Source organism: Canis lupus, chromosome 9 (assembly GCF_003254725.2).
Source record: "Canis lupus dingo isolate Sandy chromosome 9, ASM325472v2, whole genome shotgun sequence".
NCBI classification, from domain to species: Eukaryota; Metazoa; Chordata; class Mammalia; order Carnivora; family Canidae; genus Canis; species Canis lupus.
Window position 1 is genome coordinate 21,531,628 of NC_064251.1, and position 13,241 is coordinate 21,544,868.

Consider the following 13,241-nt stretch of genomic DNA (forward strand, 5'->3'; position numbering starts at 1 on the left):
CAGAAGCAAGGGGGCGGGGAGAAATAGCCTCACACCAGTGTCTGTCCATCCTAGAGCCCTGAGTCCTCCCAGGCATTGGTGACATTCTGAGAGATAGGCCGGGGTGATTCACCGGTTTATTAAGTTGTATTAAAATAGTACTTTGATCCCAAATTTGGGGTGGTGGAGAAGAGTGCAACTCACCTCCCTCCCAAATTTCCCATGCCTGCTCCTCCGGCAGGTCTTGAGTTCCTTTGCCCAAACCTGGGAACCTCCTGTGATGCTGGTTTAGCTCCGGGCCCTGGAAACCTGCCCGGGCCTGGAATTTGGGGAGAACATCACCCAGGGGGTGGTTAATCTGCCCACAAGGAGCCAGCCACCAATCGGGGGTAATATTTGATGAAGAGCTTCTTGGCCAGGTCCACAGTGTCACCGTCAGGCTGGCTAGGATACCTCTGGGTGCCGAAGATAAAGGTCTGCTCCAGCTGGAAGGCATTCTTGTCAAACTGGTGCTGTTGGAAGGGAATGCCTTGGACCAGGCTCTCAACCAGCATCTCCATGAAGAGCCGCCAGCGGGGGGTGTAGTAGTCAGCCACCAGCCCGGCCAGCTGCTTGTTAGCATAGTCCAGGATGTTGCCCTCGGGTCCCCACAGGGTCAGCTGGTAGCGGCTGTTCTGCTCATAGAGATGGGCCTCGGCCTCGCTGACTGCGGCCGCCCGGGCCTGCTCCAGCCACCTGCCCAGCAGGAAGCGGCTGTCACTAGCCAGCACCTTGTCCAGCGCCGGCAGAAGCTCGTAGACCAGGACGCCTGCCGCCCTCAGCAGGGGAACCAGCTCCTTCCTCAGGTAGGCGCTCCTCGCCTCCACATAGTACAAGCTGACCAGCTCCTGGGCCGCTTGGCGAGTGACGTCCAGCAGGTCGTAGCGGAAGGTGGGGCTAGAGGCCAGGGTTGGGGCAGCTGTTAGCAGCAGCCGCCAGGCCTCAAACACATCTGATCGGTTGTACCAGACAGTGGTAACCATCTGTAGGGATGGCCTCCTGACCAGAGGGCTGCGATTGTGCCCACTGCACGCCTCCCCAGAGCAGTTGTAGACACTCCTGAGAAGCAGCCTCCACGCGGCCTCTGTATCCCTGTGGGCGACTCCATACCGACGGGCTGCAAAGCTGCTCACCCAGGCCTCCAAATCAGCCACTGGGTCCTTCCGCCAGCCCAGCTCAGCCATGAGGGCATAGACCACTTCGTTCTGGCCAATGCCCTCAGGAGCCATGCCTGTGCCTAGCATAGTGGAATTGGGGAAGAGGCGGGCAGCCGCAGGACCCCGGTTCACAGCCTCCAGTGCCCCAAACAGACCGTGGTTGCCTCCAAAGTTATGCAGCATGCACCAGATAAAGGGCTGGCCTTGGAAGGAGGCCGTCTGGATGTACACAGGCTGGCTCTCAGCAAACAGGTCCAGGACCAAGAGGCGGCCACGAGGCACAGCCTCCAGCACAGCTTTCACCTGGGCAGGCCCCCAGAACTGCGGCTGGTGCTGGAAGAGCCAGCCTTGGAGCAGCCACACGGCGTCAGAGTCCACTGTGGTGGAGGGAAGGGTGGGGAGACAGAGAAGAGGACTGATGAGAGGAGAGAGGGCAGGGGAATGAAGGTTCATCCCATTCTACAGATGAGGAAACAGAGGTCCAGAGAAGTTAAATGACTATCACAGAACACTCTGTTTTCCTCTGTAACCCTCCCACCCCCAGGGCAACTGCATCACGCACCATCCCATCCTCTCTTCCTCCCAGCTGGGATCTCTAGGGCAGTGTTGTCAAGCTCTATGAAGCATCAAAATTACCCAGAAGGCCGGTTAAAACAGATTCCTGGGCCTAAGCCCAAGTCATTGTGATTCAGGAGAATCTGCAGATTGGACAGGCTCTGGGGTGACGCTGGTGCTATGGGTTCTGGATTGCACTTGGAGCAGTGCTCTCACAGCATCCTGAGTCAGTTGGTTCCTTTCCCGGCCCATTGCTGACCTGGCCCCTCCCTGTCCCTGCCCTATAAGTGGCAGGAAGGAGCGTTGGGTTCCTTGTGCAAGGGCACCCACCGGCTTTGAACACATCCCCTAAGCTCTTGCCTGCACTACCTACCTCAGCTCGGAGGCAGAGACCAAACAAAATACTTTCATAGCCAACGCTTAATGGCACTTTACTGGGGGCCAGGCATCATTCTATTTATGATGTAGCCCCATTTTACAGATCAAGCAACTGAGACAGTGGTTGGGAGGTGACTTGTTGCAAGTCACACAGGCAGGAAGGGGTGATGCCAGGGTCTGAGCAGGCTGCCTGGCTCCAGAGCCCACCCCTCAACCGCAGTGTGATTAAAGATGGTGTGTGTGTGCGAGTGCTTGGTCAACTGTCAAGGGCTGTCTCTCTTCCCACCCTGCTGACCTCTGCCACACTTGTGTCCCTGAGGGCAAGGGGGGTTCCCCATCCCACCCACCTCCCCCTGGCACCAAACCTGTGATCATGGCCTGGTAGACAGAGGCTGTGGCTGAGGCAAGGTAGGAGGGCTCTGAGGAGGGGGGCTGCATCTCGTTGAAAGTATCGGCCCCATAGATGTGATTAGTGCCAAACTCTTGGATCAGTTCCCGCAGGAAGAGGCTCCCAATGATAGGGAATAGGGGGTCTTCTGGAGCCAGGAGGAAGGAGCAGGAGTAGGAGCAGTTGAAGTGTCCCCAGCTGCCCAGCTGGGTGATGTTGATCTGAGGGAACACCCTAAGGGTAGAGGGGGGAAGGGGGTGGGGGGAGCAATCCAAACATTCACTGGAGGCTGGCAGTGTTCATCACCCAGCCTCACTGGCTTACCTTACGGATTGTGCCCTGTGGCTGGAGTCCTTTCCCCCTCCCTCCCTGCTTATCCAGCCAGTTGGATACCCCTCAACATCCTTCGAATTTCACCTCATCTGTAAACCTTCTGCTGTCTCTTCCCCTCCCTCAGGCCAAAACAAGCAACACTCATTCTTCCAGAATTTGCCCGGTGCTGCCTCTGAGCCCTGGCCGCAGAGTCCTAGATGGAGCAGTGGCTCCACATATATTCCTGCCCATATCACTGTATTGTATCCCCCTGTCAACCTCTCAGCCAGCAGGGGTGGAACTCGATGCACTTTGTCACTGCATCCCCAGGGCCCAGCACAGAGCTGGTCTGATAAGTGTTTGCTGGATGTGTGAACGAGGCTCTTGCTACCCAGCCGGGAGGTGAAGAGACAGCCAGTAGGGCCAGCAGCGTGCACTAGGCCCTGTGACAGTGGTCGGGACCAGGTGCTCCTGGGCATGAAGGAGGTGCTGACCAAGGCTGGGGGGCCCCAGTGAGGCTACCTGGAGGAGGGGAGGTCACAGCTAGGCCTTGAAGAATTTTGCCAGCCACGGGAGAGGAAGGGTCAGTGGCACAGAGGAACAGAAAGGACGGGAGACCAGCACACCCCTGCAAACCACTATATAAGAGCTGCCATTTGCTAAGACTGTGCTGAGCTATACGGACTGTATAAGTGAGGAAACTGAGGCACAGAGCAGTCCCATCTGAGTTCCAATGTCACATGGCTAGTTAGTAGCAGAGCCAGGAATCAAGCCCAGGCCTACATCCAGAGCTTCAGTTTTTCTTTAAATCACGTCTTGCAGGTAAAAAATCAATTCCCTCTCTGAGGCAGGTGAGGGGGAAGGGAGGAAGCTTACCTGGTGAGAGCCTTGGGGACATGCCCTGAGAAGGCAGGCAACACTGGGATCATGCCAAAGGAGCGCATCCGGTCCAGGATCCGATGCTAGGGGATGGAAGGGGAGGTGGGAGGCCTCACCACCCCCCCGGGGCACACAGGGTCCCCAAGGATTCTGAGGCTGGTCCCTGGCCCACAGACTACCTAGCACTGCCCAGCTCCGCCCCCTCCTTTCCCTTCCTTTTACCTGTAAGTAAAGCTGTTTGAGGTGCCAGGAGTGGGGCAGGGGGCCACCCCAGGTATGCAGGTTGCCCATGCGCCCCCAGGCCAGGAAGGCAGGCCCAGTGAAGTACTCATCGATCTCTGACTGGGTCAGGCCCAAGGCCAGGTATACCTGAGGAGGAGGACGACCCCCGCACATAAACACGTATAAGTATTCATCTCCATTCATTCAACAATCACTCATTCATTTCTTCTCTGTGCTGAGCCCTAGAGTTACTAAGACAAAATGTGACCCTTGCCAGGAGCCCACAGTCCAGGAGAAACAGGTCTGTGGGCAGGTAAGTTTACTAATGGGTCAGCTTTGTTGCAAGGGTGCGGTGAGGCATAATGGGGCTCTCCCCCAAACGGGGAAGGGGCCTTAGAAGGCTTGGGGGAATAAGGCTGGCTCTGCAGAGAGCCTAAAGAGCACCTGCTGCCAGCAGCCAGAGCCCTTAGGGCCCAGGCATGGAAGCCCCCAGGCCAGGGGAGGGTGCTGAAGCTGAGGGGAGCTCTGGAGTGTGTTGACAGCAGCAGGAGTCCAACAGATCTGCATCTTAGAAAGGACACTGTTGGAACTCAGGAGCCAGGAGTTCTGTTCAGAGGCTCTGAGAGGGGCGGGTATCGCCCACAGAGATGGGGCAAGAGCCTGCACAGGAGCCATCAATAAAGATAAAGAGGATGAGGCACAGAATCTATGGAAGCAGTGGCCTGACCAGCTGTGGGGGTGGGGAGAGAGGGGAGCCTGACTCCTTAGCGTTTCTAGTGAGGTGCTGGGGTCCAGACCCGCACAAGTGCTCCAATGTGTTTGGCTCAGCAATGAAAGCCTGTTTCCAGAGAGCTGGGGCCATCATGTATGCCCCAAACACTTCTGTGTGCCAGACACGATGCAGTGGGGAGGCAGGGACTGGAGGGAGGAGAGGGACACTTACCCGCTGCCAGATGGCCTCTTGGCCGCTCCAGGCCAGTGCCAGGTTGATGCCATTCAGTGCCATCCAGTCTAGCTCCCGCTCCCAACGGGCCCAGTCCCACCACACGAAGGAGTAGCTGTGCGTGCACACATTCTGGTAATAGCGGTATCTGTGGGCAGGGGCGGGAGTTGTGACATGTCCCTGGGGGCAGAGGGCATGCCCCCCCAACCTCTGAGGGTCCTTTGCCCTGGAACAGCACCCGCCAACCCCAGATCTAGCCCAGAAGGGAGGAGTTGTGGCTCTTCTACTGTTTCACTCCAGGACTCACCCCAGGTGGTGCCAAGACTCAGCAGGAGGAAAGGGAGCCTTGGGAGACAAGGTGACCAAAGTAAAGCCATTGAGGTTTTACGTCAGTAGGTTCATAAAAAGAGTCACAAAATCGCACTCATGGAAAACTACAAGGTCCCACTCCTTCCAGCAGTAAAAGCCACAAAGGTTAGACATTCTTAAAATTGTTTCCCATGGGTAATTCCACAACCCTAAGACAATGGTAAAACTAACCACCCAAAGTAAAGGTTAAACCCAAAGTTAAGGGCACTTGCGGGCTCAGTCGGTTAAGCAACTGCCTTGGGTTCAGGTCCTGATCCCTGGGTCTTAGGTTGGAGGCCTGAGTCAGCCTGCTTCTCCCTCGGCCCCTCCCCCTGCGCATGCTCCCTCCCTCTCTCTCTCTCAAATAAATAAAATCTTAAAAAAAAAAAAAATCCCAAAGTTAAAAAGTGGGCTTCTTCGTATGTGGATAGCTAATTTTAAAAATGTATAAAAACCTTCTTTGGGGCAAAAGGATATCCTCTTCTCATCCTGGAGGAGAGATGGCTACTTTGTGAGATGGCACCTCTCTTACTTCTAGACTTAATAAATCACTGTCCCGTTCTCTAAATGGCTTGCCCTTGAATCTTCCTCACAAAGAGCAAAGAACTTTCTTGATGAAGGGCCTGAGACCCTCCCCCTGGGGGCTTCGGCTTGTCCAGCTTCATTATGGGAGCTTCCGAGGTGCCCCCCAACCGCAGCCAGGCAGGTATCTGGGGGAGCACACAGCATTTCCAGTCAACTCTTCTAGAGCTCGCTTCTGCAGTGTTGAAGTGCTCTAGGGCAACGCTGGTCCCTGTCCTGGAAAGGGGGGGTCCCTCTCCCCAATCTGATGGGGAGCCGGATGTGTGAACACACCACCTCCCTGCGGTGGGACAAGCGCCAGGAGGGAGGCTGTGAGGGAGTGGGTGTCATTCCTCGGTGGGCATCTCCCAAGAGAAGGTGGAAGGAAAGGAACAGCATTTTCTGGTCACTAACTATGCATCACAAATTCTGCGCCGGTCACTGTGGAAAGCCTCGTGACCAACAGTGCGCCATCGATGTCACCGTTTCCATTCTTCAGATGAGCCGGCTGAGGCTCTGAGAGGCTGGGTGACGGCTCTCAGGGGCAGAGGTGGGATCTGAAGCCGCAGCCGTGCGGCCCCAAGGCCAGCGCTCCGTTCAGTCTCAGTGGGTGCAGTCGCTGGCGCGGGGTGCGCGCCCCGGGGGGCGGCAGGTGCGGCGGGCGCGGGCGCGGGGGGTGCGGGGGACCCGGATGGAGGGCGGGCGAGCCTCGTACCTGTTGGGCGTGGCCTCGGTCAGCACCTGCGGCACAGCGGGCAGCGGCTCCGGCAGGCGCAGCTGAGAGCCGGACCAGGCCACGTGGCAGCCGCAGAAGTCGCGCAGGTAGCGGTGCAGCCCCGCCGCGGCGGCGACGCCGGTGGAGCCGAGCACCAGCACCCGCGTCCCGGCGCCTCCGCCGCTCAGGCGGTAGGTGTCGAGGCCGGACTCGGCCGCCAGGGCGCGCTTCACCGACACCGAGAAGGCGGCCGCCGGCCCCGGCCCCAGCAGCCGGACCAGCAGCGCCCGCACGGCCGCCGCCTCCCGGGCCTCGTCCGCGGCCGCGCCCCCCGCGGCGCCCAGGAGCAGGAGGCCCAGGACGGCGGCCGCAGCTGCCGCTCCCATGGTCCTGCGGTCTCCGGCTGGCGGGGGGCCCCGCGGGGCATCAATTGAGACTGGACTGGGGGGCGGGACGGCCCGCGCCCAATCAGCGGCGGGCCTCTGGCCACGGGACGCCGACGGGCGCGTAGCCCCGGCTCCCGGGAGACCGCACTTCCGGGCCCGGACCCGGACCCGCGCCCCGAGGGTGTCTTCTGGCCGCACGTGGTTCGGGGGCGCGTGACCCGTGTCCCCAAAAGCCCGGGGTGAGACCCGCTGCCCTTCACAAGCCGCAGCTACTGTTGTACCTGGAGAGCTTTCACATGTAACTCACTGTCCTCCATCCAGGTAACTGTCCAACAGATATTTTTATTCGGAGTTTTATTTTGTACCAGGCACTGCCACTCTCCTCTACAGGAAGCCTAGAAACCAAGTTCCTATTTAAATTGAGAGGAATCCGGACGCCTGGGTGGTTCAGTGGGTTAAGCCTCCCACTCCTGGTTTTGGCTTTGATCTCAGGGTGGTGAAATCCAGCCCCACGTCCGGCTCAGCAGGGGGTCCGCTTGAGTTTCCCTCTCCTTCCTCTGTCCCCCTCCTCCAAGCCCGCTCACATGCTCTAAATAAGTAAGTAAAAAATAAAATAAAATAAAATAAATAAAATAAAATAAAATATTGAAAGAAATCCAAAGCCCACCTCCCACCTCCCCAGCAAACCTTACAGACAACTCACCGGTGTCTGCGCTTGGCCCTAACTCTGTTTTTCTAGGTTATGGTGCCCTCCATTCTCAGAGTAGACCCCAACTACAAAACATATTCTCTAATCTGACCACAATGCATACCCTGGAGGAGCCCTGGACAGCCCCTCAAATAACCTGCCACCTCCTGCTCTACCTGGCCAAGAGTCGACCCCCTCCCTGCCCATCCCCCCACCCCATGGACCCAGCTGCGACCTGCTCACATTCTTCAAAACCCCTCAAAAGGCCCAATCTGACCAAAACTCGGCTGACTTCTCTCGATGTCTAGTCCCTCTGCTTCCTTGGAGAATAAATAAACTCTGACTTGTTCCTCTACCCTTTTTGCAATCCTCCACTGCCTGCCACCCTAACAGAAATAAAGATTTACATTATAGTTGTGATGCTGTGAAGAAATACAAAGGTGCTTAGCCTAAGGCTTCCAAAAGGAAGTGACATTGAATATGAATTAAGTTGGGATTGACCAGGAAAAGCGAGAGGAGAGAGCATTCAAGGCAGAGAAGAAAATAAATACGGAAGGGCAAAGAGAGAGCTGGGCAGAATTGAGGAACTTAAAAGGTCAGGAAGCTGAAGGAGAGGAGGGTCATGTGAGCCTGGACTTGCTGTGGTGGGGCAGGGCCTGGTGGGCAGTTAAGGGCTCTCTATTTGATCCTTTTTTTTTTTTTTTTTTTTTTAGATTTTATTTATTTGACACAGAGAGTGAGAGAGCACACACAGAGGGAGCAGCAGAGGGAGAGGGAGAAGCAGGCTCCCCGCTGAGCAGGGGCTCCATCCCAGGACCCTGGGATCATGACCTGACTGAGCCGAAGGCAGATGCCTAATTGACTGAGCCACCCAAGTGTCCCTCTCCTTTGATCCTTAAAGGGTAGGTGCAGCTGGACAGGTGGAGCCCATATCTTCATGTTACATATTGGGAAACTGAGGGCCAGAGAAAGGAAGTGACTCAGATAAGATCAGTAACCAATAGGAGAACATGTCTAGAATTAGAACTTGGACCTCCTATTTTACAGATGAGAGTTCTTGCCACCATTCCTAAATGATGCAACTTTTCAAGCTGCCTGCCTGGGCAGGGTGGGGTTGGGTGGAGCAATGTGGTGGCATGAAGTGGTGGGCCCTTTGGGAAGACCACACTAAAAGGATTCTGGGTCCTTTTGGAGGCAGATGTAGCTTTTTCCAGATTGTTGGATCTGAGTGAAACTGCTTAGAGAAAGGGGAGGGGTCATAGGAGAGTTGCCAGTCTAGAGATTCCAGAGCCTGGACTGAAAGAGAAGTGAGAGCCCCTTGAGCTTGCTCTGCTCCTCTGCCCCCTGCCTGGCCACAGGTACAAGCTGCAGACCCCCTGCCTTGTTCTCAGCTCAGCGAGCAGCTCCTGGGGGAGGCGCAGCCCTGCTCCCAGTCAGTTCCTGGTATCAGAAAGTTCTCACCCTTTCCCAGGGACCAGCTCCAAGACTATGGGGTGGGGAGTGGGGGGACTCACATAGCCTATAGCCCTAGGGTCTCTCTCCAATCCCCTCCAGTGCCCTGCCCCCAATTTCCCCTCCAAACACTTTGCTCTGAGTAAGACTTGTCAGAATTTCCTCCCAGGACCATTTTACCAGCATTTCTAGATCTTAGGGGACACATGGTTGGGGGCATTCAGCTGCAGGTTGTCAGGCTCAGGGTGCCAGCCTTTCCATTGCATCTGGATTCATCTAGCGTGGTGATGGTTGCTGGCAGCAGCAAAAGACTGGGACACTTTCCAGGGGATTGGTAGCACATTCAAGGCCTGAGCTCATGGATGCTGGGCAGGAGCTTCAGGGATTACTCCAGACATGTCACACTGCCTCTTTGCTCATCTTCCCCACCAGGTTGAAAACTCTTTGAGGACAGTAGGGGGCTGGCTGAAGAAAGTAAAGGGCACCAACTGGATGAAATAGCTAGCATATGCTTAAAAAAAAAAAAAAAAAAAGAATGAGGAAGATTTGTGGTGTTGATTCAGAATGTTCTACAAATTATATACATTTATATTTCTTTTTTAAAAAGATTTTATTTATTCATGAGAGAGAGAGAGAGGCAGAGACACAGGCAGAGGAAGAAGCAGGCTCCCTACAAGGAGCCCGATGCAGGACGCGATCCCAGACCCTGGCATCACACCCTGAGCCGTAGGCAGATGCTCAACCACTGAGCCACCCAGGCATCTCTGAATTTATATTTCTTTTTTTTTTCTTTTCTTTTTTTTTTTTTAAAGATTTTATTTATTTATTCATGAGAGACACAGAGAGAGGCAGAGACACAGGCAGAGGGAGAAGTAGGCTCCATGCAGGGAGCCTGATGTGGGACTCGATCCTGGGTCTCCAGGATCACGCCCTGAGCCAAAGGCAGGCGCTCAACCCCTGAGCCAACCAGGTGTCCCTGAATTTATATTCCTATTTATTTATTATTATTATTTTTTTAATTTTTATTTTTTTGTTTATTTATGAGAGAGAGAGTGAGCACAAGTGGGACGGTCAGGGAGAGGTAGAGCCAATCTCTCTCTCTTTTTTTTTAAATTTTTATTTATTTATGATAGTCACAGAGAGAGAGAGAGAGAGAGAGAGAGAGAGGCAGAGACACAGGCAGAGGGAGAAGCAGGCTCCATGCAGGGAGCCCGATGTGGGATTCGATCCCGGGTCTCCAGGATCGCGCCCCGGGCCAAAGGCAGGCGCTAAACCGCTACGCCACCCAGGGATCCCTATATTTCTATTTAATTTTTTTTTTTATTTCTATTTAAAGATCAGTCTAGTGGGTATACAAACTCCCATTTGTGTTTAAAAAAACAAAAAATTGGGCAGCCCGGGTGGCTCAGTGGTTTAGCGCCTGCCTTTGGCCCAGGGCCTATCCTGGGGTCCCGGGTTCAAGTCCTACATCCGGCTCCCTGCATGGAGCCTGCTTCTCCTTCTGCCTGTGTTTCTGCCCCACTCACCTCGAATAAATAAAATCTTTAAAAAAAAAAAAAAAAGGAAAGGCCATGTAAACAGTGGTTGCCTGGGGTGGGGCACTGGGGCTCACAGGATGGGAAGAGAGCTTTTTTTTTTTTTAAGATTTTATTTATTTATTCATGATACACATAGTGAGAGAGAGAGAGGCAGAGGGAGAAGCAGGCTCCATGCAGGGAGCCCGACGCAGGACTCGATCCCGGGTCTCCAGGATCAGGCCCTGGACTGAAGGCAGGCACTGAACCACTGAGCCATCCAGGGATCCCTGAAGAGGGCTTTTTAATAGGGCCTTTTGTATTATCTGGTAATTTTACCATAACACACTTTTTCTTTTTCTTTTTTTTAAAGATTTTATTTATTCATGAGAGACACACAAAGAGAGAGGCAGAGACACAGGCAGAGGGAGAAGCAGGCTCCATGCAGGGAGCCCGATGTGGGACTCGATCCAGGATCCCAGTATCATACCCTGAGCCGAAGGCAGACGCTCAACCGCCGAGCCACCCAGGCGTCCCTTCTTTTGTTTTTTCACACTTTATTTTTCAATTAATGTGTGTGCAACAAGTGAGCAGGGCTCTCCTCTCTCCATCTGTCTCCTCTGTCGCTCCTGGCCAGCCTGACCTTCTGCCTAAGCACCCCAGAATACCTTCAGGATCACCTAACCCTTTCTGCCCGTCTGTCCTAGCCTGCATGAGGAATGTGTGGCTCCTTCCCTGTCTCGCCACCAGGGGACAGCACACACCCAGGACATGTCTTGGGTTGGCTGGGGAGCTGGGAGAGCAGGCAGGTCGTTGAGAATCTGAGATATGAGGGGAGCTCCAATGTCCCTTCCACCCAGGGCTCCTGGGGGCAGAAAGAGGTGCAGTCCTACCCAGATCCCCCGTGAAGGACAGGACAGAGAGTGGGGACCTGAAAATGGTGATTGAACGATCTCCTATAACACCAGGTCACCCTCTCCCACATGTGTTCCCATCACTCAAGGTGGGGCATTTCCCAGACAAGAGCACAGACTCACTCAACAGAGGCCTGGGGGCCAGGGATGCCCATAAGAAGGGGATCAAGATACAGGGCATGTCCCTTTAAAAAAGGAGCAACGGATCCATCCTGCTCCTCACCCATACCCAGAGCTCCTGGGATTCCCCACACCCTCCTTGGCTCAGTTCCTGGCTAGTCCATCTTTAGCTGGCTGGGCTGGAGGCAGCCCAAGGCCACTGGATCCCGACAGTTCCGCTTAGCCAATGACCTGCCAGCCCAGGTCTTTTCCGCTGAGCAAGGGAGGAATTTCTCCCTGTGGAAGCCCTAGCTTTCCCATCTCTGCCCCCATTTTATTGATATATACTAAAGTTTACCAATTTAAACATTCAATTTAGTGCTCAATTTTTTTTAACATTTTTTAAATTTATTTAGGATAGTCATACAGAGAGAGAGGCAGAGACACAACAGGCAGAGGGAGAAGCAGGCTCCATGCACCAGGAGCCTGATGTGGGATTTGATCCCGGGTCTCCAGGATCGCGCCCTGGGCCAAAGGCAGGCGCCAAACCGCTGCGCCACCCAGGGATCCCCATTTTTTTTTTTTTTTTTTTAGTAAATTCAGAGTCGTGCAACTGTCGCTATAATCTAATTTTACATTTTCATCATTCCCCAAAAGAAACCCTGTACCTCTGGGTGGCTCAGCGGTTTAGTGCCTGCCTTCAGCCCAGGGCGTGATCCTGGAGTCATAGGATCAAGTCCCATGTCAGGCTCCCTGCATGGAGCCTGCTTCTCCCTCTGCCTGTGTCTCTGCCTCTCTCTCTCATGAATAAATAAATAAAATCTTTTTTTTTTTAAAGGATTTGAGTAGGCATTTCAAAGAAGAAAACAATACAAATGAGCACTAAGCCCATGAAAAGCTGTTTAGCATCATTAGCAAACCAAAACCACAAGGGGATCCTCCAACATCAAACCCACCATGAAAGGCAGTAATAAAGAGACAATTACAAGTGTGGACAAGGATGTGGAGGAATTGGAACTGCGGTCAGGTGGGCAATGGAAGATGGTGCAACTCCTTCAAAAAGCAGTCTGGCAGTTCTTCCAAATGTTAAACAATTAACATAAGAGCCAGCAATTTGACTTCTGCATATCTTTCCAAGAAAAATGGAGAAAATGCACACAGACTTGTACAGAAGTGTGCATAGTGATATTGGTCATTGCCCCAAAAAGAAAACAACCCAGATGTCCATCAGCTGATGAATGGATGAACAAAGTAGCAACACCATAGGTATTCTTCTACAGTGAAGAGGAATCTAGTACTGACACATGCTACATACAACATGAACCCCAAAAGCATGCTAAGAAGCCAGATGTAAGACCACATAACGTGTGATTCCATTTATGTGAAATTTCTAGAATGGGCAGATCCATAGAGACAGCAAATGACCTGTTGCTTAGGACTGCTTGCTGGACGAGGCTGGGGCTGAATTAAAATGGCAGTGACTGCTAATGGGTACAGGTTTGTTTTGTTTTGTTTTATTAATGAGAGACACAGAGAGAGAAAGAGAGGCAGAGACACAGGCAGAGGGAGAAGCAGGCTCCACACAAGGAGCCTAATGTGTGACTTGATCCTGAGACTCCAGGATCACACCCTGAGCTGAAGGCAGACGCTCAACTGCCGAGCCACCCAGGGATCCCTACAAGTTCTTCATATATTCTCTCTCTCTACACACA

The 13,241-nt window shown here is 53.8% G+C and overlaps 1 protein-coding gene across 1 annotated transcript; it reads right to left on the minus strand.

Annotated features, from left to right (window-relative positions):
* Positions 1-94: 94 nt before the first annotated feature.
* Positions 95-6,901, minus strand: NAGLU (N-acetyl-alpha-glucosaminidase). The gene is made up of 6 exons (XM_025440060.3): positions 6,477-6,901; positions 4,853-5,000; positions 3,910-4,056; positions 3,685-3,770; positions 2,474-2,730; positions 95-1,552 (listed from the first exon to the last, which is right to left on the minus strand). Exons 1-6 carry the CDS (start codon positions 6,860-6,862, stop codon positions 333-335), a joined length of 2,244 nt encoding a protein of 747 aa, XP_025295845.1. The 5' UTR covers positions 6,863-6,901; the 3' UTR covers positions 95-332.
* Positions 6,902-13,241: the final 6,340 nt, after the last annotated feature.

What these genes read in the sequence shown, in the direction of transcription:
- NAGLU (XM_025440060.3), bottom strand. Translation starts at nt 6,862, where the DNA reads ATGGGAGCGGCAGCTGCGGCCGCCGTCCTGGGCCTCCTGCTCCTGGGC. An exon ending in ACCGAGGCCACGCCCAACAG is followed by an intron (nt 5,001 to 6,476) that starts GTACGAGGCTCG and finishes CCCTGCCCACAG; the next exon opens with ATACCGCTATTACCAGAATG. An exon ending in GTCCCCAAGGCTCTCACCAG is followed by an intron (nt 2,731 to 3,684) that starts GTAAGCTTCCTC and finishes CTCTACCCTTAG; the next exon opens with GGTGTTCCCTCAGATCAACA.